The 27,524-nt window shown below is 42.6% G+C and overlaps 1 protein-coding gene across 1 annotated transcript; it reads right to left on the bottom strand.

The window, feature by feature from the left end:
* Positions 1-237: 237 nt before the first annotated feature.
* On the bottom strand, positions 238-26,543 carry rgs17 (regulator of G protein signaling 17; the record flags this gene model as incomplete). The annotated part of the gene is made up of 4 exons (XM_084322017.1): positions 26,418-26,543; positions 5,637-5,711; positions 4,556-4,787; positions 238-426 (listed from the first exon to the last, which is right to left on the bottom strand). The coding sequence occupies exons 1-4, from the start codon at positions 26,522-26,524 to the stop codon at positions 238-240; spliced, it is 603 nt and encodes a 200-aa protein (XP_084178143.1). The 5' UTR covers positions 26,525-26,543.
* Between the last annotated feature and the right edge of the window lie 981 nt (positions 26,544-27,524).

Below are 27,524 nucleotides of genomic sequence, written 5' to 3'. Positions count from 1 at the left end.
GTGGTCTATCGACCAGTAGCCAATCAGCAAGACCCATCGGGGCTCCAGCAGAGAACTGGAGAAAAAAATTGCATACAAAATTAACTAAAAACACTATCCTGTTTTTCATTGAGTCTTTTCAATAAAAAAAAAGGGGGGGGGGATTTCCAAACCCGACTTGTGGCACCATAGTAGTATTTGAAGTAGAAGAAGTAGTAGTCTTGTTGGCGAAGAATGGCGGTAGGGACGACGGGGGGCCTACATCTCGAGGCAGGTGCGCCTCCTGTTGGCCAGGAGGTCTCTGTAAATGGTGGAGTTGAGGAAGCGGGGGAAGGAGTCGCGGTGCATCAGCATGTAGATCTGTAGCTGTGCCTCCTCGTACATCAAGTTACTGGGCTCGGCCAGGGTCAGGTGGATGCCTTCTCTCACCCGCGAGTCCAGACTCACCTATAGGGAGGATCAGAGAGTCTGGATTAAAAGGACCACAGCAGACTCTCACTATTAGATTAGCTCAGGAAGAGAATAATTTAGACAAGCTATTGTGATCTCACTGTGGGTTTCACTGTTAACTCACAGTGTGTGTTACTGAGCTGTTAACTTCCTACCTACCTGCCAACCTACTCACATCACCGTATAACCTACTGCCACCCGCAGTCAAAAAATTACTCTAGGTCTACCCTCTTATTGATCTTATTTTTGTGAATAAATATGACAGGATCTCAGCTTGTGGGGTTTTTGACTTAGGCATAAGTAACCATTGCCCCACAGCCTGTGTAAGAAGCACGAGACTGCTAAAAACAAGATCTCACACAGTTTTAACACTTTGGATGCCAGCGACACGTTTTTGTCGTTAGTTCATGCCGCCAGTTGAGTGCCGCTAACGCTATATAGCGTTTGTTTGTCGTATTTTTTTTTATTGGCGATTTGAATTCATATTTCATCAATCGAGCCTCACGCTAGTGTTGCAGAGTCTCTCTGAGCTCAATTGGGAAGATACTGCCCCCTATCGTCTCTCCCTGTGTAACTGCACCCCATTAGTTTAGACTGATGAAGGGGGGGGGGCAGTTTCCTCATTTTACTTTTCCGTCAAGCCAACTGAAGAGACCCAAGTTGATCGCCGGCCCTCAGAACAGCGTGGATTATGTATTTCCAGCACCCAACGCTGAATCAATAAACGGGATCAATATTTGGAATGGCGATCAGGAATTGGAATAAACTTTTTGGATAACATCTGATCTGAGGTAAGGAATCTATTTGACCAGTCTTGGGGTAATCAGAGCTTTTTTCACAGATATATCAACGTGTCCCATATGTGTGTGTGTGTGTGTGTGTGCTCGCTGATCAGGAAATGAGAGAATATACTTTTCAGAACGCTTCTATAGCGTGCATAAGTACACATATACTATCAATACTCTAGCGTTTATTTGAAAACTATTCATAAATAGGCCGAAAAATGACAACGTTTTTGTGTATGCCAGAATATTCCAGTAAATGCCGTTTATCACGGAATCTATATATTTTCCTGAAAAACGAGGGCTTTTCAAAATGCTATAAAACGGAAATGAACAGATTAAAAAACAATCCGTTTCGACAATGTTGACTTCAAACAAGTCATTGATAAGCGACGGGGCAGATTAGACACATAGCCATAATTTAAGACAGAGATTATGCGTTAAAATAGAATAGATCATTGAAGTGGGTGGTGGCATTTAACCACGGTTTACCATGTTCACCAGTGGTAATCAAAGTGTTAAGGAGGAATTTTAAATCTTTTAATCACCAATCATTTTTAGATGATCTTGTTTTTTTTAATACTTATTGTAATACTGAAATTGATGTTCAGTTAGCCCTGGACTCCTTTGTAAATACATTTAATTTATTAGTTGACAAACATGCTCCTTTTAATTTTTTTTAAAACGCATTAAAGATAGAGTAATACCCTGGTTTTCTCAGGAATTGTCAACCCTAATTAAAGACAGAAATGCTGCATGGTCTCGGGCCAGGCGTTTTGGAGACCCTCAACATTGGCTGTCTTTTAGGCAAATTAGGAACAAATGTACTGCAGTAGTAAGAAAATCTAAAACTGATTACTATCTGGAGTTGGTTACAAACTCATACTCTAACACTTTGGTCGCCAAAAACGCCTTACCACGTCATTCCCCGCCATGCTCATTCTGCCAAAGACGCCGTACCACGTCATTGAGATCAATATTTCAAAAATCTGTGATCGCAATCATATTTCTCCCCTGGAGACTTGAGATCTACTGTTGATCCCCTCTCAACTCTCCAACGGTTCAAGAGCGCCATCTGGTGGCCGATCGGCGGATCGCTCAAACCGGAAACGGAAGCTGGTGCTCATTCCAATTCGGTCCGATCACTCGCTAATAGTCCCGGGACTCGAGCTAGATACAATGGATAGCAATCCGTTACCAATAACTCGATAAACAACATGATTTGGACGTATATACTATTATACAACCTGGAGATGGATCGCATATTTCAACATCCCATAATAGGAATATTTCTGCTCCACACTCATCGCCCAACGCTACGGTAAGTTTCAGCGTTATTTTTTAACGTGTTCGATACAAACTGCTCTAATGATCATATCACCCACACTAGATGAATCATCTAACGTTGGCCACGGAATTATAAATGACCCCCCCCCCATCCGGTCAACATCAGATGATAAGTAGTAAATTCTAGAAGCACGTCCATTTGAAATTTTTTATCTCGCGCAGATCGCTATCAAACTGTATTTGATCATCAATATAATGCATTTAGGGCTATAAATCACGTTCTGGGGAATGCTGCAGAAAACGATAAAAACAATACTTATACTTTAGACCGTATTTTAGTATGAATATGTGAATGAAAAAGTATAACGTTGCTACACCCTGAACAATAGATACTTGACGTTGAATGGGCCATAGTAATGTCAATTTAGCAATACAATTTAAAAAGTTATAGCCCTGCAAAGAAGGGGAACTTCTCCATAGACAAATAGAGCTGCCGTGGGATGGTTTATTATGAATATAAGCCTGGCGACCAAAGTGCTAATCCGGCAACATTTTGGAGTGCGGTGAATGTGAACAAAATAAAATCATCTAATTCTTTACCCTCTCATATTAAAGTTGGAAACTGTGTTATCTCTGAGCAGAGTGCAATTTGTGTTGCCTTTAACACATTGAGTGCCAGCAGGGGGTGCACTATTTATCGCTTGAATGCCAGCCTTTTGGGACTGATTTTCCGATATTTCATGATTTCCGCGGAGCTATTTCTATATTCTATATTATGGCTATGTGTCTAATACGCCCGTCGCTTATCAATGACTTGCTTGCAGTCAACATGTACGAAACGGATTGTTTTTTCATCTGTACATTTCCGTTTTATACCGCTTTGAAAAACAGACGTTTTTGAAAATGTCAAAAAAAGAAAAAAAAAAGATTCCGGCTGATTTATGAATCGTTTTCAAATAAACGCTAGATTATCGATAGTATATGTGTACTTATGCACGCTAGAGAAGCGGGCTGAAAAATCGATTATCTATGACCTGGTCAGCGCTAACGTCATATACACACATACACACGTTGTGAAATATGTGAAAAAAACATCCGATTACCCCAAGACTGGTAAAATAGATTCCTTACCTCAGATCAGATGTTCTGCAAAAAGATTATTCCAATTCCTGATCGTCCATTCCAAATATCTATCGCGTTTATTGATCCAACGTTATGTACTCGAAACACATAATCCACGCTGCACTGAGGGTCCCCAATGAATGCAGTAGTCTCGGGTTACATGCCTGAGAAGTAAAATGTGGAATCCGGAGTTTTCTTTTCACATGCATTTTCATTGAGTCCATTCCAATGGGTGCAATACCATCCGGGAGACGATAGGGGGCGATATTTGCCCTTTTCGAGCTCATAGACAGTCCCAATGATAACGTGAGGCTGGATTGATGAAAAATGAATGGATATGGCTAATAAAAGCAATAACGATTAAATAACGAGATTTCTCGTTGTTTGCACTGAACGCATGGCGAAGAACCGGAAGTTAGGAACCTGTTCCTATTAGAACCGGTTCTCGGTGCCCAACCCTAGTGCTAGGTGAGGTGATGTGAGGTGAGGTGATGTGAGGTGCTAGGTGATGTGAGGTGAGGTGAGGTGATGTGAGGTGAGGTGACGTGAGGTGCTAGGTGAGGTGCTAGGTGATGTGAGGTGATGTGAGGTGCTAGGTGAGGTGCTAGGTGAGGTGCTAGGTGAGGTGCTAGGTGAGGTGCTAGGTGAGGTGAGGTGAGGTGCTAGGTGAGGTGATGTGCTAGGTGAGGTGAGGTGATTGAAGTTCTGTTAGGCGGGTCAGGGTCAGAGGGAGGGCAGTGATTCGATAAAGCGAGGTCTCTATGGAAGCATACCGTGTCACCATCTACTCAACCTGGCTGATTTGCCCACTCTGAATTATACTTTTTTTCAAATACACGTCTGTAGTACCAGAGAGTTACAAACAATTTAGGCAAGCCGAGAAGATGGGGCGGTGACGGGCTACACGCGTGTGTGTGGCGTGCGAAATCCCCTACCTCTTTGGGGGACAATATGGACACGTAGTCTTCGTATATAATCCTGGCCTTCTCGTCCACCACGGTGGGGTCGGTCTCCTTCTTCAGCTCCTCGCAGGACAACCAGAAGAGCAGGTTCTCCTCGCTGTACTCCGAGCGCAAGAACTCACGGAAGACCTCCTGTCCCTCTGACGAACGCATTATCATCTCGAAGCTCCGCGCCCACGACACCAGCTCCTCTAGGTTGGGGTGTCTGTAGGCACACGCACACACACACACACACACACACAAATCAAGACAAGACATGAAGGTGTGCACTAGGGCTGACCCCTATTAATAGATTAGTCGACTAATCGGTCGAAAGGGGCCGTAGTCGACTGGCCAACCTCTTAGTCGAATATAAAAAAAATATATATATTAATATTTTTTTTTTAATATTTTTTTTCTTTTTTTTCAAAAGAAAAGAGGCATAGAAGCGTGGCTAACGCTAATTGCACGTATACCAGAGGCTAACTGCCTACGAAAACAGGCACAGAGGCACTGAAAGAGGATTTCACCCATCTAATGAACACACTATACTAGACAAATATCAAGATGTATCCATCAGTGGACCAATTGCATGATTTTGCAGAGGACAAGAAGCCTTCAGTCGACTCCTTCAGACATTAAGCACCCCCACAGCCCAAATGGAACGATAAAAAAAAATTAAAATTAAAAAATTAAAAATATTATCCTTTTTTTTTTCTTTTTTTCTTTTTTTAAGTCGACCAATAGTCGACTAACGGCAAATTTTGGCCAATCCTAGTCGACCATCCAAATCCTTAGTCGGGGACAGCCCTAGTGTGGCACCTGCACACACACATATCACAAAGTAAATTAGGACTACCCACTGTACTTAAACACACACATTCTCACACATTTTAAATGTTTATTTGAATATACAGATAACACATGCATACCGAAGGATTCCAATATTACAGAGGCCAATATGCTTTTAAGGACACCTGTGGATACAAAAATCATCACAACACTGCCTGGCTGCCTGTTACAGCGTGGGGGGGGGGGGGGGGGAGGCACACACTCACACACACATTTGACTTACCGCTCATCTGCCTCTTCAATACTGTCCATCTTAGTGCAGGTCTGTCTCTCGCTCCTCTCAATCATGTCTTCATTCCTAGAACAAAGACAAGATACTATTGTGTTTGCAAAAGGAGGAAGTGGGTATGAATCCAGCCTGGTAATGTATAGGGAGCAGTGGTGAAGTGGAGATTTCATAAGGGGTTGCACTGTGTTTTAATGACGTCACGTGCATGCGCACTCCCGCGCGCGTGCACATAAATGTTCCCTCGCCTGTGCACAGAACAGCTCCGACCAGCATTATGATTATTATGTGCATAAATAGTAGGAAACATGTTTGTATAGGAAATTACTAGTTTTAGTTTAGTTTTTGTAAATATTGCCTTGAAATAGAGAAGCTGAAAAAGGTAGCAGGATGTAGCCTTCAATATATAAAGAAATTATATTGTCAACAGATATGGTGGAAAAACAAACGTTTTAAATGTAATTGTAGTTACATTGTAGTTACAATTTCTTTAATTGAATTAACTTAAACTAGAAAAGTAAATACAAACTAAATTAACAATGTGACTAGGGATGTCCCGATCCGATCACGTGATCGGGATCGGCGTCGATCACGTGCTTTTCAGAGGATCGGGGATCGGGAAAAAATAATAATAAAAATCGGCAGTCAAAAAAAGAAATTTTATTCAACAAACATGACCATGTCCACGTCTTAAACTCATACGGAGGCCTTCGTTTTGGTTTTAAATTACATATAATATATCATCATTAATGTATTTATTGTCACACAGAGCAGAATAATTGTCCACAACAAACACATTCCCCTTTAATTTACACCGTTGCAACAAACATTCCCTTTAATTTAGACCGGCTACACGGCTACACGCTCCACATCACAACAACAGTACAACACGTCGCTCCCGAAACACGGTTAATATCCACTGACTTGAGCAGCTAGACTTAATGTCAGAGGTTTGGAACTAAGCATTTTAAAATAGAAAGTCAAGCCAGTTGCAATGTTTGCAAGGAGGACAGGCTGGAGGCGAAGTTTTCAGACTAACTTTTCACCTGGAGGATAACGTGACTGAGGATTATCGTCGGCGTTTCAGACCAGAATGGACCATTACGTAAGTCAAACACTGAATGTATACTAATGTGCAAACATATATTGAAACTTTTAATATTTCTCATATGAAGCAGAAGCACATTTCTCAGGGTGAATGTAATAACAAAAGCCTCCGCGCTCGCGCCCCGGACTATAGGCAACAGATGGGCTTGTCTCGCTCTGCCAGTTTCTGACAAAAATGCGTCAAAATTGATTACTAATGTGAAAGATCGGATCGGAAACGATCGGATCGATATATTTAAAATCACATGATCGGGATCGGATCGGAAGCAAAAAAAGGCGATCGGGACATCCCTAAATGTAACTTGTCATTTGTTTCACAACAGAGTGGTTTCAAAACAGTCAAGCAAGCCCCCACCAATGGGTACAGTAAGACCTGCTTTATCAAAGCTATTTAATCTATTTAATCAATATTTGCCTTTGGTGGAAAATGTTAGCCCTCTGTACAACATTGGTACAGGGCTTGTATTTTGGTTTTGCTCTTCTCGTTCTTTGTCATGCTATTGTTATTCTATTGTTATGCAAAGACAAGTAGCCAGGTACTTGGCACATGGCACGACGTGTCGAGTGAAAGTTGTGGGACGCATTTTTGTGTGCACGCGCACGCACGTGCTTCTGCTCAGACAGGAGGTGGAACGGCGTACTACCGCGTCCCATGAGCACTGCACCACTGATAGGGAGCATACCTACAACACATTTAACATATACCCTACAACACACTTAACTACCCTACAACACATTTAACATAATACCCTAGAACACAGCTAACTACCCTACAACACACTTAACATAATACCCTACAACACACTTAACTACCCTACAACACATTTGACATAATACCCTAGAACACAGCTAACTACCCTACAACACACTTAACATAATACCCTACAACACACTTAACTACCCTACAACACATTTGACATAATACCCTACAACACACCTACAGTAACTACCCTACAACCCTCGCGCGCCGCAGCTCTCTCTCTCACTCTCTCTCTCTTTCTCTCTCTCCCCCCTCCCTCTCTCTCTCTCTCCCGCCTCTCTCTCTCTCTCTCTCTCTCTCTCTCTCTCTCTCTCTCTCTCTCTCTCTCTGCTAACAATCCTGATTCGATTCTTGAACCGATTTCATTCCAAAGGAATCTATTGATGGACATTAGCTATAGTATATAGGTCAGCAGCTGTAACAGAATATTTTTCAAATTTGTATTATTATGTTTCAACAACGACAAAGAAAAGCCAGCGGTGGACCGACATAACAAACGCTGTCACTGTTTACTTGTGTAAGGACATGGTTCCTTTTCAAACTGTCGATAGAAACGGCTTTGAAGACATGGTCAAAACACGATCCAAGATATGCATTACCTGCCAGCAGACACTTGAGAAAAGGTTTTGCATTTTTCACATTGCACCAGCATGCTACTGTCCTAAGCTGTGCTGCATAGCCTTCTAAACTGGGTACTGCCATTCCTCCTTTCTCCTTTGGTAGTTGTAGAGTCGCATATCTGATCCTTGGTCTTCCCCCCCCCCCCAAATGAATCTTGATATCCGTCTATCCCATTCCCTGAATTGTTTTTGTGGTATTAATATAGGTAAAGACTGAAATAGGTATAATAACCTTGATAATATGTTCATCTTAATGATTTCGATCCTTGAACAGAAATCTAGGGGCATTACTGTCCATCTTTCTAGGTCTCTCTTGATTTTCTGATTAATCTGTGTATAGTTTGCCTCGTATAGCCCCTCCACCCCTCTTGTAATGTTCACCCCTAAGTACTTGATCCTGTCCATGGCCCATTTAATTTTGTATTTTTCTTTGATCTCTATCGTTGGCGTGTAGTTTAGTGCTAAAGTCTGTGTCTTCATCACATTCAGTCTATACCCTGAGTAATATCCATATTCTGTCAGTAAATCCATCAGTGTAGGAAAGCTTATGTCTGGTTGCCTCATATATACTATCACGTCGTCTGCGAACAGTCCCAATTTATGTTCTGTTCCCCTTATCTCCACCCCTTTGATGTCTTTGGTCTGTCTAATTAGTTGAGCCAGTGGTTCGATGAATACATCGAAGAGCGTCGGCGAAAGACAACAACCCTGTCTGGTAGCTCTCTCTAGTTTAATCCGGTACGTCAGACTACCATTTACCTTGATCCTTGCCGTCGGTTCTTGATATAATCCCCTAATTGTTTTCATAGCGTTTTAGTCTAATCCAAATTTCTCCAATACTTTATATAGAAATATCCAGCTTACACTGTGGAATGTCAGAAGGGGGGCTATGTGAGACTGTTGTTCATTGACTACAGCTCAGCGTTCAACACCATAGTCCCCACCAGACTGGTGGACAAGCTGATCGAGCTGGGTCTGAGCTCCGCCCTGAGCGCCTGGGTACTGGACTTTCTGAGTGAAAGACCCCAGGCGGTCAGGGTGGGGGGTCAGACCTCCAACACCATCACCCTGAGCATCGGGTCCCCCCAGGGCTGTGTTCTAAGCCCCCTGCTGTACTCACTCTACACACACGACTGTGTGGCCAAGTTCAGCTCCAACTCCATAGTGAAGTTCGCAGACGACACAGTGGTGGTGGGGCTGATCTCGGACAACGACGAGAAGGCCTACCGGGAGGAGGTTGAGGTACTGGAACGCTGGTGCCAGGACAACAGCCTGCTCCTGAACATTGGTAAAACCAAGGAGCTGATCGTGGATTATAGGAGAGGACAGCAGGAGACACACACACCACTGATGATTAACGGGGCTACCGTGGACAGGGTGAGCAGCTTTAAGTACCTGGGGGTCCACATCTCAGAGGATCTGACATGGTCAACACACATAGACACAGTAGTAAAGAAGGCGAAACAGCGCCTCTACCACCTGAGACAATTAAGGAAGTTCAGAGTATCGGGGAAGATAATCCAGTCCTTCTACTCAGGAGCTGTAGAGAGCATCTTGACCGGAAACATCACTGCCTGGTATGGAAACAGCACGGCACAAGACAAGAAGGCCCTACAGAGAGTGGTGCGCTCAGCCGAGCGTACCACGGGTATTGCACTACCTCCCCTGCAGGTTCTATACAACAAGAGGTGCAAATCCAGAGCCTGCAGGATAATGAAAGACCCTCACCACCCCAATAACAGCCTGTTCCAGCTGCTGAGGTCAGGCAGACGCCTGCGAACCCCAGCTACTAGGACAGAGCGGCTTAGGCTCAGCTTCTTCCCCCAGGCCATCAGAGTCCTGAACAATGAACATTGAGTACCACTGTAACACTTTAGCATGAGCGGGCACACACTCAGGCCGCACGCACCCTCACTTATTGCCAAAAGGAAAGGCCACTTTAAATTAGTATTAGCAACAGTAACAGTGTATTGCACTACTATTACTACTACTGTTAACTGTCAACTGTTACCCGTCATTGCACAAATTTATTGTTACCTGCTACCTGTTATTGCACAATTTTATTGCACACATTTTTTGTATTGGATTCTATTATATGTTATATGTTGTACCAATTGCACATCGTTGCGGGCAAGACCACCCGCATTTCATTGTATGCCGTGACAAATAAAACTCTTGACTTGACTTGGAATGCTTTTTCTGCATCTAGGCTAACTAATACAGGTTTCACAAAATGTTTAAGCAAGAGTGACAATAACAGTATTATATGAAACTAAACTGGAAGGACCAACCACATCTTAATAGCTTTTTGATTTTTATGGGAAAAAATTAGGGATGTCCGATATTATCGGCCTACCGATATTGGCATTAAAATGTGATATCGGAAAATATCTGTATCGGGTTTTCAAATTTATTTATTTAATTTTTTTTTTACATTTCTATAACCTTTATTTATCCAGGCAAGCAAGTAAGAACAAATTCTGATTGTATTTGTTGTCAAAAGTATGCATAATGTTGTGTTAATTCCACAACAAGAGATATGTAATGTTAATTACCTGAAATTATTCCGTTTTTGGGGGGGAAACCCTGCATATATCGGTATCGGTTGATATGGGTATCGGAAATTAAGAGTTGGACAATATCGGTATATCGGTATCGGTAAAAAAGCCAATATCGAGCATCCCTAGAAAAAATACTGCAATGTTTTATGTCCAAAGGTTACCAATATTTTTGGCAGGTTAAATGTATATTGACTCCATGTTTATTTAGGCTAGAAACTAAATATAATGATCACAAAGATCTGATCAACAAGAAAATGTTCAAGTTGGCTACGAGCCATCCGAACAATGGACTCTTCTCTTATCGAGGTCAGGCTAACACTACCTTAAAGAGGATGATTCTGATGATTTGTCCTGAATCCCATCGTTCCGTTGTGAGGACATGTGATAATTGGACATTTACCTGTCTCTTGAAAGCCCCCCCCCCCCCCCCCCCCCCCCCGTTTATAGAGAAGTCTGTTCACTCCGCCACCATCTTGATAACGGGGACTAACGAGACCAGACCCCTATCTCTCTGAACGGGGAGTCACCCGTATCTACCAATCTGTCATTATATAATAAAACAAATTATATTTATATATATATATTAGGGCTGGGTGATACGGCCTCTGAATGATATCGCGATATTTATGCAGTATGTTATATGATAAAGACTTTATTTCAGACTCAAGGTCCATATTACACATAATACAAAACAACAACAAGAATACAATAACAAAAGAAACAAGGCCAACAACATAGATTAACACAATGGCGCCCGACCACGGAGATCTCCGTGTTTCGATTCCACCCGTTGTGGACAAAGTTGTTTTTGCTTTTATTCCATTTTAATAACCTATTCAAGGTCGCCGAGATGCACTGCAGATGTACCCTACTCTTTGAATTCGAGAAAGTGCAATACCGGCCAGATCCTCTTAGGGGCGCTATCGCGATAATGCAGTGTGCCCTGTGGCTGAACGGAGCAGTCTTTTTTTTTTTTACTTTCAATGGAGTTTTCAGTTAGCAGGATACTGGATGTGCAGCATGTAGCTTGGATTACGTTTTGGAATGCGGATTTCACTATGCAATAAGGGGATTTATCATCAGCCAATGGACATATCGATCTAAATAACGATAACGGGGATCGATAACGGGGAAATGCTCGGGGGGATCCAACCGGCTCATGGTAAGATCTTTTTCACATACATTACAGCCCGATCGAGCCTTGTTATGATACGATACGATCGGCCTATGTGGCTACTTAGACGAACACGGTTATTGGTAATCAATAATAAGAAACGACGTCCCCCCCCCCCCCCCTTTCATGCATACATGCTTGAGGATCATGCCGATCATATGCAGTTTGAGTTTTAACTGTAGCATCTGTATAACGGAAATGCCATTGGACATAACGTTAGTATCTATTAGCCCTGTATCTCGCCTTCCAGGAAATATACTAGACCAAATGCCGTATAGTGCTTATATTCACGGCGCTATAAAATGAGAACGTATTGATGAAAAAATTATTTATTTAATCCATTTTGGACAGATAGCAATACTATAAAGTATAGATTTAGCTCTACAAACAGCCCCACGTCTGTTTACATTTGCCGGTCCTCTAGAGATTTATTAGACGCATCCCAATGGCCCCGAATGTGTTAAAATACATTAAAATACATAAAGGCATCGATTGCAATGTTTCCACAAATCAGAGGAGTACCTTGTATCACTTTGTTTTACATCACTAATGGCACCTATTATCTTGTTTTTTTACTCTAATAAACAACATACAGTTAAACATCAAGTTCCTGTTGGCGCAGATTGAGTTAATATAGACTGCTTGATCCTTTTCTTTAAAGGCAGCTCTAGAACCATAGCCTAAACTAAGGCTGACCGAAGATAGCCTATTCTCTTTAAAATTATTATTACTATTACAAGCTTAATTTTCGTTGTCAAAAGCATTCGCCCGAATGGACAGGTATGTCATATGTATGTATATATAAATATATATATATATTAGGGCTGGGCGATACGGCCTCTAAATGATATCGCGAGGATTTGAGGATCTTTGCAATGGATTCATCTCCTAGTAGAATATATCTGAATAGAACCATGTTACGCCACTCCCCCCCCCCCCCCCCCCCTCATACAAATTCAAATTAAAAAGCGCAGTCAATTCAAAGGAAGAGAGCAGCTCAGGCCGACTGAATGTGCCTCAATATTGACAATCTCTCTCTCTCTCTCTCTCTCTCTCTCTCTCTCTCTCTCTCTCCCCTCCCTCTCTCTCTCAAAGTCCCCATTGTGTGGAAGTAATGGACCAGCTAGCCACCACGGGCCCTGGGCGTCCTCACAACACTCTAAATATACTGTCTGTTCTTCTTCACTGCTGTTCTGCATGTGATCTATGGATGGAAATAAGACCCGCCGCCTCGGGACCAGATAAGACCACTGTATATAAGAGACAAGAGACGAGAAGGGAATGGAGGAAGAGAAGAAGAGAGAAGACATCATCAGTTGAGATGGATAAGAGAAACAGATTGCCTCGACTCATTCTCTCTCACACACACAAAGATGTCACGTGCAGCACACGCTGTCGTATGGAAGTAAGCATGAAGGCCACTGAAGAAACAGTGTTGTTTACCCTTTCATTTATAAGTTGATGCAGTGCAGTGGAATTCACAAGTAGATGATAACAAGGACGAGGAGAAAAAGAGCCACGTTTTAATTATGGCTTTTTGTGGAGCAATGGCTAGTACTTCTGTACAGAGGTAGGGGTGTGTGTGTGTGTGTGTGTGTGTGTGTGTGTGTGTGTGCGTGTGACGTGTGCGCGCGCGAGTGTGTGTGTGTGTGTGTGTGTGTGTGTGTGTGTGTGTGTGTGTGTGTGTGTGTGTGTGTGGATTTGGGCCACTTTTGTCTGCAGTGTGAATGTAGCCTTAGTTACAAAATTGTGTATAAAATAACCACTTTGGCAAAACCAGAATCAACGACAAGAATCATTTTGGGAGAAATCAAGGGTTTGTTAACACATTGGTTGCCTGCCGGGTATGGCGATTTATCGCTTGGATGCCACCACGTTAATCAATGGGAGGACAAGCACATTTGCGAACGCATAAACTATATCTTAAATTATGGCTATGTGTCTAATACACCCGTCGCTTATCAATTCCTTGCTTGCAGTCAACATGTACGAAACGGATTGTTTTTTCATCAGTACATTTCCGTTTTATACCGTTTTGAATACGAGTTTAGGAGCAGGAAGCCTGCTCTTGAGAATCATTTAGATTATCATGAAATACAAACGTGTGGCTTTTGGTTGAATAAAAGACTCTTAGGAAATAAACTAAAGCAATATATATTCAAGGTATTATGTGTTAAAAACAAATCTGGCTTAGTACAGTCCAAACAAAGAAGGCAAAGTGATTTCTAACTATATTCCAACTCTGAGATGAAGAGATGTAGTCTTAAATAAGGTGGATTAAAGGGGAACTCCAACATTTTGGGAAATTAGCTTATTTAACATCTTCCCTGGAGTTAGACAAGAAGATGCATACCTTTTTTGTCTCTGTGCGTGCATTTTAGCTTTGGGAATAGACGCTCCGTTAGCATAGCTTAGCTACATCACTGGAAGTGAGGCAGGACAGTAGCCTTACAGTGCCTTACAGTGTATTGCAAGGTCTGACATTGACCAAATTTGATATGCATGACCTTGGTGGGCTCTAGGTCAACTCCTGAAAAGGGGGTCAATGTCAGACCTTGCAATGAAAAGTTAGGGGGCGCACTGAAATTATGGCAAGGGTTATTAGCCCCCTAACTTTTGATTGCAAAGTCTGACATTGACCCCCTTTTCAGGAGTTGACCTAGAGCCAACCAAGGTCATGCATATCAAATTTGGTCAATGTCAGACCTTGCAATACACTGTAAGGCACTGTAAGGCTACTGTCCTGCCTCACTTCCAGTGATGAAGCTAAGCTATGCTAACGGAGCGTCTATTCCCAAAGCTAAAATGCACGCACAGAGACAAAAAAGGTATGTATCTTCTTGTCTAACTCCAGGGAAGATGTTAAATAAGCTAATTTCCCAAAATGTTGGAGTTCCCCTTTAAGTCAAAAACTGTATGCAAGTGTAATGTTTTGAAGTAACATGCATGTAGGAAGATCCCAATTTTAATTAATGAGTAAAACAAATGGTTGGACCAAAATTATTGCATATTGTGTTATATTATGGTAAGAATGTGATAAAGAATACTAGAACGTGCCTTAGAACCAGACCTACAATAATATGTAAGTATTCTGCCACACAAAAGAATGGTTTAAGCTGATTGGGACATAAAACTAATTTGCGGGTAGTACCTGGTACCGGGTACTTTTTTAGTACCTGCTTTGTTGAGGTTCCAAGCGGGTAGAAGTGATACCAAAAAGTGACGTGAAACACTGCAGACCACTGATTGGTCAGAAGAGAGAATCGTCACTACGTTATCATTGCGCTACATGGGGGACGTCCTGCACAAAACACAAACCCGCCATCTTTAAATAGCCTCACGACTACTAAACATTAGCATTCATTATTTGTTTGCAGCAAGAACAAAGTGCAATAAACAAAAAAGGATACATTCACTGTGTATTCTGCCTCATTTATTGATTAAACAAAACCAACATCAACACAATTTACCAACAAGAACAAAGAGTTTAGTCTCACAAAAAGATTGCTAATTGTGTTAGCTTATGTGCTAATGTGACTTGGATTTTCCATTATAACCGTTAGCATTGCGGCGCCGGCTAGCGTACATTAGCTAATAAGGCACTGGTATCATAGAATAGAATAGAAATACTTTAATCATCCCGATTTGTAGTTTCAAATTTCCCTCTGGATGATTAAAGTATTTCTATTCTATGATACCAGTGCCTTATTAGCTAACTACACGTAAGCTAACAAAATTAGCGATCTTTTTGTGAGACTAAACTCTTTGTTCTTGGTGGTAAATTGTGTTGATGTTAGTTTTGTTTCATCAATACATGACACAGAATACACTGTGAATGTATCTTCATAGCAATTGTGGTGTAGTGGTTAACACTGTCGCCTCACAGCAAGAAGGTCCAGGGTTCAATTCATAAATGTCAATATGAATTGAAAATGGGGGACCCTGATGTAAACAAGACAAACGTCTTTCTCTGGTCTGCAACCCCTTAACAATTGTGTGTATTGAGCCGTACTGTATTTTACCCATTCTGCAATCTGTTAAATAAAGTTTTCATTCATTCATTCATTCATTCATTCACTTGGGGACCAGGTTTCCATGATGCCAGGTACCCAGGTGGGGTATCTCCCAGGCCTTTCTGTGTGGAGTTTGCATGTTCTCCCCGTGCTCGCAAGGGTTTCCCCCCTGATAAGATAAACCCAATGGAAAAACATGTACAACAACAGATCGCTAACGCTGTGTCGTCCTTGACGAAGACGGACAGGAGCACTTGGATTGGTCCCCGGGGCGCGGCTCACGTTGACGGCCTATCTGCTCCCGGCTGCTTATGGTGGGAAGGACGACGGGATGGGTTAGGCGCAGAGACTCTATCGCATCGGCGACTGAGAAAAAGACAATGCATGTGTGTGTGTGTATCCCGTGTGTAGTGTGTGTGCCGCTCCAATTGCATGTCCAGTTCGTTGCATGCCGATTAAAGACCCCCTAAAGAGGTCCTGCATTATTATTATTGCTGTTGGTTTTGTTTCATCAATAAACGACAGAATACATTGTGAAGGTATCTTATAGACTTATAAGCTTCGTAGCTAGCTCCGATTCGCGTGTGTGTCGCGTTCAAGTTGACATCACGGCACCCTCACTATGACGACCAGCTACACTGACGGCGGGTACTACCTGCAGTGAAAAACAAACAAAGTTCCAGGTACCAAAAGTGAGTAGAGTAGAGTAGAGTCGAGTAGGTACCATGCAGTGGAAAAGAGGCATTAGAGTCTTCAGGGTATTCTTGTTTACCAGAGAGGAGATCCGGGACAAGAATCTTGTTCGTTGGTTGACTTTTTTGATTACATTGGTTGCCATTTTGTCGCAGGAAAGATTTGCCTCTAGGATGGAACCCAGGTATGTAATTTCATCTTTCCTTGTGACAATACTGTCACCCACTGTAACAGAGAAGCCGTTGGCCTTGCTGAGTTTGTTATTTGACCCAAAGAGAATGGACTCTGTTTTACCCAGGTGTAATGATAGTTTGTTATCAGCGAGCCAGGTGCAGATTCTGCCGAGTTCAGAGCTGAGGGATTTTTCAACCTGTAACTTGTCCCTGTCAGAGACCAGCAGGGCTGAGTCGTCCGCGAACAGGAACAAGTTGCAGTCAGAAGCTGATGACATGTAATTTTGCATAAATTAGGAACAGTAACGGGCCTAGTATGCTTCCTTGTGGAACACCACAGCTCACTGGGAGGAGGGGGGGGGGTAGTGTACCATTTACCTCCACGGTACACTCCTCAAACTACTTGACTAAACTTTACACTTGATTCAAGTGATTCAAACTTAATTGGTTGATTAAAGAAATCTGATCCACATCGACAAATCCAATGATTGGACTCGGACGCTTGCAGGGCAGCCAGACCACTCTGTACAAGTCCAGTCCACAAGCTGCCTCCACTTCAAGTAATGCCGCGTGAGAGAAGCAGAACATTCAACCATTCATCACCCAAGAACAAGGTTTCATTCACTCCTCTCTGCAAGAGGCCAACCGCAGCGAGCCAACTAAAACACACCGCACAACGGCTGATGGCTTTGGTGCCTTGCTCAGGGGCACAGTGGAACAGTACAGTGAGTCTGAGGCTACGTTTAGACGGAGAGAGTCTGAACAGAAACCGCAAAAGTCGTCTTACGGTTTCACTTTAAATTTTGCGTTTAGACGAGCGTTTTGGGATGGAATTCTCCGTGCAGACGAGGCTGTAACGACTCGAGACAACGGAGCCCCGCTGTCACACGATTGGCGCATATGTCACATGACGTGCTGTGAAGACCCGCCCTACTCTGCCTCTGATTCGCAGACTGTGGGTGGGGAATGTGATTGGACCAAAGCAGAGTCACTCACAGACAGTGGGTCCAGTCACGCCGCCGGACAGATTCTTGGGTATTTAAAAGTACTGCCAATGTAGCCTTCAGGTGATCGCCATGGATAGAATCAGACATGCTTTATTTACGCTTCTAGGCTACTGGCGCATGCCTGTGATGTAAGCAGTACACGCGACGAGATCGTTTTATGCGGTTTGACAGTTTAGATGAGAGCGCAAAGGTTTATCGTTTCTAGGAATTCCACCCTGGAAGGTGGTCTCACTTTTTTACGGTTTCACCCCGTAAAAACGCCGTTTTCGTATAAAACGAAAGGCACATCGGAAAAAATATTTTTGCGGATTCACCTGCTAGCGTTTCCGTCTAAACGGGGCCTCAGTGGCGAGCGGCTGACCGGGTTTGCCAGTTCAAAACCCACACCCTGTGTAAGGTGTCAGAATGGGAAACAGGGAGATGTTCACAGTTATATCTGCATAGGTTCAAATCCTGGCTCAAGTTATGCTCTCGCTTGTCTCACTGCTCCCATTTCCTGTCTCTCTCTCAGCACTGTATACTTCCACAAAGAAAATTAATAGACTCCCCACTCTCCTTAAACAAACACACACACACACACACACACACACACACACACACACACACACACACACACACACACACACACACACACACACACACACACACACACACACACACACACACACACGGGGACAGACGGAAACATAAATAAACATAAAGGACGGCAATGGAACTCGTACAAAGAAGCTACTTGGATCTGATCCTAACTCCTGATCTAAAGAATAGAACATATCTTGACATTTACGGGGTTCATGTTTTCTTTTAGGGGGTAAAAGGAAAATGAAGGTGGGCCACCTCAGAGTAGGTAGGGTAAAATCCTGCTTTGTCTTAGCAGCTGTTTAGGTATGTTCGAAACCAATTCCTCTATGGTAAAAAATAAGTTGTTTGGTAGGTTTCCTGTCACTTCCCTCATGTTCAGATAAAACTTTTTTTTTAATGATATGTGAGACTGAGCGTTTCAGTGTTAAACATTATATTGGTATTCATTTATAATTGATGGTGACTGCAGTGCAGATCCCCCACCATATTATGGAAAATGGATTTTCCCTAGTCGATGACTGTGGAAAAATTACTAGGCAATAGGTACTTTACAAGGACAGGCCAACAACACCAGGGAGGTGTGGGCGAGTGTCAGGAGGATTACTGGGTTCAAACAACAGGGCACGGCTGTGGAAGCCCCCCCCCCCCCCCCCCCCGGAGCGTGCCATGCCGTCACTATAGCTGTCACAGCCGCCAGCTGTCACTATGGCGTCGGGTGTGGCCGGAGCGACAACAGCTCTCCTAACTTTTATCTTGTTCTTAAACATTGCGGGGTTTCTTGGCTATACCCCCCATGATTTTAATTGCAGATTCTTAAAGGAACGTAAATCGCAAATTGACGATACTCCTTCGAACGGAATGAACGCCAAACATTTTGGCTTCGGTAAAGCGGCGGCGGCGTCGACTACGTCTGTCTGTCACCTGGGGCAACACCAACACGTCAAATCCAAATCAAACAAGCGGAACGTAAAAAACGCCGGGAGGCTTATTATTATCGCAATTTGCCTGCTATTGTCCGGGGGATATTCATCAGTGTCCTGGTTGGCCCGGGAAATTCAACTTCAAATGGGTGAAGGAATCAACTTAACGGATCTGCCGAGGAGGAGCGACTACACCTCCCCCCTCATGTAAGCTCCGGGGTTCGGGGGGAATCTGCGGGGGGCGTTACCTGTGACGTCTTCACTGATCCGTCTCCACTTCTCTGCGCCTGGGAGCTGTTCCCGAGGGCCATGGGAGATGACGCCGGGGCGGTCCGAGTGCGGAGCATCGGGGAGAAGGAGACGGTGAAGCAGGGAACGACAACGGGAGGAGAGGCGACTTCGAGCGGATTGAGGAAGCTGGAGCTATACCGTTAAATCGTTACCTGACGCGGGGGGCGGTGAAGAAAGACGGGCCGGGACAGGGAGGAGCGGCGGGGCCCGACAGTACAGACCAGACAGCGCAACAGATCATCAACGGCGTCGGAACGCATGGCAGGGGGGGGACTACACGTCCCACCGCCACCAGCAGATGGGAGACGGATAACAACACCAGTAACTAACAACACCAGGCCCAACAACCACGACAGAGGAAAAAGGCAAGACAGAACACTAAAGCAGACATTTTAGACATTTGTAAATCAAAGGGACTACATGTCATTCATATAAATGTAAGAAGTCTAATCCAACTAAATCCATCAAGTCAGGCAGCTGGTACTGGGCAGCAAGGCAGGAATACTCTGCGTATCAGAGTCCTGGCTGGACTCTTCCATATCAGACGTGGAGATAGAAATAGAGAACTATTCAGTGGTTAGAAAGGATAGAAACAGGAGGGGAGAGGGGGTGTGTGTATGTTTATTAGGGCAGATGTTGTTTTTAATTTAAGAGCTGATCTCAACGAGGGTGATCTTGAAGCAGTGTGGGTAGATGTTTTATTTCCCAAAAGCAAGCCGATATTGGTAGGAGTGTGCTATCGACCACCAGAGCAGAACGATTTTGTAACCAAACTGGAAGATCTGTGCTCCAAACACAACGACTTTGTGTCTGGTGAAGCTATAATTACTGGGGATTTTAATATTGATGTATCAAGACGTGGCCACCCCTTTGAACAAAGCCTTTCAGGACCTTTGCTCCAACCACAATTTACACAACTAATTGATAGACCCACACGAATAACAAACTCTTCCAGTTCCACCATTGACCTGATATTAGTGACTGACAAACCTAAGATAGCCAACAGTGGGGTAATACATTGTGGAATCAGTGATCACTCAATTACATTCTGTACACGAAAGATGGTGAAGGCAGCTATTGGCCACCACAACACTGTCAAGATAAGGTCAATGAAAAATTACAACAGCGAAGCTCTAAAAAGCAGACTCAATTCCATGGATTGGACACCAGTATATCGTAGTATGAACGTAGATAAAGCCTGGGGTCATTTTAAATCTTTGTTTCTGATGGCAATTAATGAAAGTGCACCAGAAAAAACAATGAGAACGAAAATCAGACAACCCCTGGCAGCTATAAAGTCCAGAAATTCAGTAAAAACAGGGTTGAACAGGTTTATGAGGAGTTCAAGAAGAAAAGAAATGAGGTCACAGGAATGATCAAGAAAGCCAAGGCTGAATATTTTAATGACAAAATTATCGAGAATAAATCAAATCCACAAAAATTATGGAAGTGCTTAAAGCAAACAGGGTATGGAAACAAGCTCAGGACAAAAGCTAAAAACATGATTCTAGACATAGGAGGCACAGTGATTACAGGCAATAAGAACATAGCTAATTGTCTAAATATGTTTTTTAACACCATAGCGAATACCCTAGTTAAGAGACTGCCAAGTACAACTGACATGTATGGGGAAAAACAGGTAGGGGAGTACTACAAACAGAAAGGTATCCAGACAGATTCCTTCTCCTTTGCGAGTGTGACTGAGGACACAGTTTTGAAAAAACTGAGGGCGCTCAATCCTAACAAGGCAACAAGACAGGACAAGATACCTGCTAGATTTCTTAGGGATGCAGCAGATTCCATCGCCTCCGGCTTAACACACATTGTAAATCTATCTATCGGTCAAGGACAGTTTCCCTATTATCTCAAACAAGCCAGAGTCATTCCGCTTTACAAAAAAGGCAATAAACTAGACCCTGGGAACTATTAGGCCTGTGTCGATTCTTAGTGCGATATCCAAAGTCATAGAAAAGATCATTAATGATCAAATAAACTAATACCTCTCTACAAACAACCTGTTGTACGAGCTCCAGTCTGGATTTAGAACATCATATTCCACAGACACATGTTTATTATATCTGACAGACCAAATTAGAACAGAGGTGGACAAGGGTAAATTCTGTGGGATGGTTTTAATAGACTTACAAAAAGCCTTCGACACCGTTAACCACGACATACTTTTATATAAACTGAAGGCTATGGGTTTTAACAGTATATCCTTAAGGTGGATGGAGTCTTATCTGAGAGGCAGGAAACAAGTAGTGGAAATTAATGGGACCATATCCTCCTCACTTCAACAGACCGCAAGGAAGTATTTTAGGACCACTTTTATTTATTTTATATGTCAATGACATGAAAACTGCATGTGATTGTAAACTGTTTTTATTTGCGGACGATGCTGCACTCATGGTCTCCCATCAGGACAAAAGAGAAGTAGAGAGGTCACTCAGTCTAGAGCTTGTCAAGATCAGTCATTGGCTGGTCGAAAACAGGTTATCCCTACACCTGGGTAAAACCGAAGCTATCCTTAACATAGCTTAACATAACAGACCTAAGTTTGGGGGAACTAATGGGATAACTGGGGTTGCAACAAAAGTGCAACTAGGGCTAAAAACCGAATGAAATTAAATAATTATGCTTCTTAGCAGACTTCTTAGCTTAACATAACATACCTAAGTTTGGGGGAACTAATGGGATAACTGGGGTTGCAACAAAAGTGCAACTAGGGCTAAAAACCCAATGAAATAAAATAATAATAAATAATATGCTTCTTAGCAGATTTCTTAGCTTAACATAACATACCTACGTTTGGGGGAACGAATGGGATAACTGGGGTTGCAACAAAAGTGCAACTAGTACTAAAAACCCTATGAAATAAAATAATAATAATAATAATAATAAATAATTATGCTTCTTAGCAGACTTCTTAGCTTAACATAACAGACCTACAGTAAGTTTGGGGGAACTAATGGGATAACTGGGGTTGCAACAAAAGTGCAACTAAGGGCTAAAGACACAATGAAATAAAATAATAATAATAATAATAAATAATATATCCTTCTTAGCAGACTTCTTAGCTTAACATGCAGGGAACTAATGGGATAACTGGGGATGTTGTTTGCTCCTGACAAGAGTCTCAAAGTATGGGGTGATGGTAGACAAAGCAACTCTGAGGTCATGCTCAATGTCCAATCTGTTCCTCCGCTTTGTCTTCAGCTGGACTAGAGCTGAGAAGCCACTTTCACAAAGATAGGTTTTTTTTTTCACACACATCCGCGACCCACTCAAAATGGCCCCGCGGCGCGACCCACTTTTGGGTCGCGACCCACCAGTTGAGAAACACTGCGAGTCTAGCCCATTCCACAGGGTGGCTTCGTAAGAGGAGATACACATTATTTTCAGGTTGGTTTTCATCACAGGTTTTTTTTAAGTTCAATGGTCCTCTGAGGTTGTATCCCCCCTCTTTATCCAGAAACTTGCTTCTTACATTTACCGGTAATTGATTATTTCTTGCTTTGTACATAACTTGCAGAGTTTTAAAGTTTACCATATCAATGAACTTCAAAATGTGTGATTGTAGAAACAGTGTGTGTGTGTGTGTGTGGTCCCGATATCCTGCATTGTTTATTACTCTTATTGCTCTTTTTTGTAGGATAGTCAATGTATTTATGGTTGTTTTGTATGTGTTACCCCATACCTCTGTGCAGTAATGCAGGTAAGGCAAGATCATTGCACAGTACAGAGTGTGCAATGAGTTGGGATTGAGTACATGTCTCACCTTACTAAGAATTGAGATGCTCTTTGCCATCTTAGCCCTCACATATTCTATATGGGGTTTCCAGCAGAGTTTATGGTCTAAAATCACTCTCAGGAATTTATTTACATATACTCTTTCTATTCTATTATTATCTATTATCAACTGAATGTCTGTTTTTATCTGGCGGTTTCCAAACACCATACATTTAGTTTTATTTAGATTTAAAGATAATTTATTTATATCAAACCAGAGTTTTGTCCGACCACTCGCTATAGCTCCCGGGGCTCCATCTCAACACACTGGATAATCAATCGCTTGCCCTAACTCAATAAACAACGTTATTTGGACGTATATAGTATTATACAACCTGGAAATGGTTCATCTAGATCAACATCCCATAATAGCAACATTTCTACTCCAAGCTGATCGCCCAACGGCCCGAGGAGACTGGGGTAAGTTTCAGCGTTTATTATTACCGTGTTCGATACAAACTGCTCTGATGATCGTATCACCCACACTACATGAATCATCTAACGTTGGCCACGGAATTATAAACGACCCCCCCCCCCCATCCGGTCAACATCAGATGATGAACTTCTAGAAGCACGTACATTAGACATTTTTTATCTGGCGCCGATCGCTATCAAACTGTATTTGATCATCAATATAATGCATTTAGGGCTATAAATCACGTTCTGCAGAATGCTGCAGAAAACGATAAAAACATATTTATACTTTAGACCGTATTTTAGTATGAATATGTGAATGAAAAAGTAGAACGTTGCTACATCCTAAGCGATAGATAATTGACGTTGAATGGGCCATAGTAATGTCAATTTAGCAATACAATTTAAAAAGTTATAGCCCTGCAAAGAAGGGGAACTTCTCCATAGACAAATAGAGCTGGCAGAGGATGGTATAAGGATGTACATAAGCGTGGCAGAGAAAGGGTTAATTACCTTACTTGAGAGGTACTTGAGAAAAGGTAACTTGAGAAAAGGTTTTGCATTTTTCTATTGCAGTTTTGCACAATACATTTTCTTAAAATACCTCTGTACTATGTGAAATATGTCCTAGTAATACAAGAGTACAGTAATAGCTGCCATACCAGTGTTTTACCCCTTCAGAAGCATTTATATAGACATTTTAAAGGGGAACTATTTTACTATTTCTTTCACTATTTGGGCACTTTTACACAATTCCTGTGAGTCTATGGAACACCTCTGTAAGTTTTTTTTCCAAAAGAATTCATTGTTTTGTATTTCTAATCAAGTACTCAAAAACACCAGATCTTAAGCCGTTTTGAGGCTGGGCTCCAACCACTGTGTGGCCTGGTGCCAACTGCCACACCAACTGCCACATTATTTGGCAGCTGAGAAATCTCTGACATCACAGATATGCACATTTTCAGATGACTCAGTTCAGTGAGGGTGAATATTGTGAGAGGAGAATTGGAAGAATGCGCCAATATGAGAATTAGAGACATAGATCCTATTAATATAAATCCTCATAGCTAGGAAACAATGCTAAACACTGAAAAAGGCCATTTATAAGATAGTTGCCCTTTAAGATAAATGAATATACCGTGATATATACCGTTACCGTCTATGCTTCAAATTATACCATGATATACATTTTAGACCATACCGCCCAGCCCTAGGTAACAGTATTGTGTTTCCAACATTATTGTCCTGTGCATGAATGCAATCACAAAATCGGATTGGACTCAATTTATTGTCATTGTTTTACATTTACATTTAGTCATTTAGCTGACGCTTTTATCCAAAGCGACTTACAAGTTCTGTACGACAAGTCATCAGGAAGGGTACAACTCTATCAGCTGAGTAACAATGTTCATCAAAGTGTTGCCTGCTACAGTGTAGGTTAGTTTATTAGGACAAGTGCATGACAGTAAGGTTAGTTAGGGTTAGATTTCTTTTTGATTACATTCTTTTTAATTTCAGATAATGGTTGAAGAAGTGCGTCTTTAGTCGACGATGAAAGATTGGACGTGTTTCGGCTGTCCTAACTGGGGTGGCTAGTTCATTCCACCATTGTGGGGCAAGGACTGAGAATAGGCGACTTCTCTTTGATGACCCTCCCGTACAGTACAAATACAATTACAATGACCTCCTCAAATGTAGCGCTTATCAAAGATCAAAGCATATTGGTGAATGTTACTGTGATGCCACAGATGTGCTTATCATTTACTTGTAATGACGAATGACTAATAACTCATTCGGCATAAAAAACAACAACATGCGCACTAAAGCAGAAAACAAAATGGCCAGATTGCCACCAATAATCAGTCAAAATACATTGGTGACTGACTGGAGGAGATCTGAATGAGTTTGCAGTGTGCTGATGTCTGCCTTGACAGGTAGGATTACATTGCTCGGTGGTCAATTCAAACATTGAATCAACATGTTGAATGGCCATGGCCAGAAGCTTAGCTACCTTGCTATCCTTTTGACACAGACTTACAACATATCCATGGCGCATTGGCGCATGTGCACAAGTGTCGGACTACAGCCAAATCTAGTGATACATGGCGAAAAATCGGCATCGGTCTTAACAGTAACACTTGACAGTGTTTTTCCCTTAAGACCTTAATTACAAATTAGTCAACTAATGGGTAAAAAAGGGGGCCAGCCCTTGATTCTTTATTTGATGTGATCGACACGTTTCAGCCAGCAAGTCACCGTCAAGACAGAGACACAGAACACAACATTAAAGATAACACAGAAGATAAGGTACAGACGGTTTCAACTTGACAACATCGACGTGCTAAATGGACCCACGTTTATTTCCTTTTGCAATGTTAGCTAATTGAATAACTGACAGGAAATACACTTGGGTCCAAACAGTTCCCTGGCAACAGAATTCAGATCAAACCGCCTACAGGTGCACCGATACCAACTTTTCCGAACCAGCAGAGTACAGAGTACCGGCCAATACGAGCACAACATTCCAGTACAACTCCCCGATTTACAGTCCATCATGCTGACTCGTACACGCTTATTATACGGCAATTACAGGAACAATTGTTTAAATGTTTTATGCCTTTTTAGGTGTTTTACACGTGGTTCTTAGCATCAGATCTTAGTATTGGTATCTTACCAGAGACACTTGCAGCAGCCACACCAGCAGAGGCAGCAGGTGTTGGGCCGGGGCTGTCCAGGGGCCTGGAGGGGGCCCTCAATGTGGGTCGCCTGCCTTTTTCTCATCTCCACTCCACTCAGACTCCGGGGCTACCAAGGGGCACACATACACAACACACACACACACACACACACACACACACAAAATGTGAAAATCAAGACAGTATTACAAAATCTGTCTGTAAAAACGGAATTCAGAGGAATTCAGACACGGAATGCCAGACATTTGAGCTTTTTGGGGAAACTGCTAGAGAAATATTATGACATTTATAAATTGTATATAATATATTTATGTATGAGTAATTAAGACTCATGTGACATATTGAACGTATCAAACCAGTGCTGGCTTCCCTGCACTGGCTCCCTGTTCGCTTCAGGATTGATTTAAAAAATTGGGATGTTTGTTTTTAAGGCATTGAATGGTCTGGCCCCTAAGTACCTATAGCTGAACTTCTCCATGCTTGCACCCAGGGAACAAAATAAGCACCCGCCAAGCGCCAATGACGTGCAGATTTACTCTTTGGCTGGTCAATTACGGAGGCTACTCGCCACTCTGGCGTGTATAAAAATTGGGAGCCAACTTTCTGAATTTTTTTCCACGCGTGTGCGGCTTTCACTTTCAGTAAGTTATGTTTGTAAAGCCTGGATGCTAAAGTTAGCAAAAGTTTGCCAGCCAAATTGTTTGCAGAACAATGCTGCAAAGATACAGCCTAAAATCACTATTTTAGACACTAAATTGAGTGTGCGTGTGTGTTTGTGTGTGTGTGTGTGTGTGTGTGTGTGTGTGTGTGTGTGTGTGTGTGTGTGTGTGTGTGTGTGTGTGTGCGTGCGTGCGTGTGTGTGTGTGTGTGTGTGAGAGAGAGATAGAGAGAGAGGGGGGTTGAGAGATGAGGAAGGGGCAAGAGAGAAAGAGAGCTGGGAGTGTGTGTGTGTGTGTGTGTGTGTGTGTGTGTGTGTGTGTGGGGGGGGGGGGGGGGGAGAGAGAGAGAGAGAGAGAGAGAGAGAGGGGGGGCGGGGGTGTGAGTCATCAGCCCTTGTGTGGGTGAATGTAACAAGTTCCTAACGT

The sequence above is a fragment of the Notolepis coatsorum genome (assembly GCF_963971535.1).
Source record: "Notolepis coatsorum genome assembly, chromosome: 9".
In the NCBI taxonomy this organism is placed as follows: domain Eukaryota; kingdom Metazoa; phylum Chordata; class Actinopteri; order Aulopiformes; family Paralepididae; genus Notolepis; species Notolepis coatsorum.
Note: the sequence above shows the minus strand (reverse complement) of the source record. Positions and strands in the feature narration are given on the sequence as shown.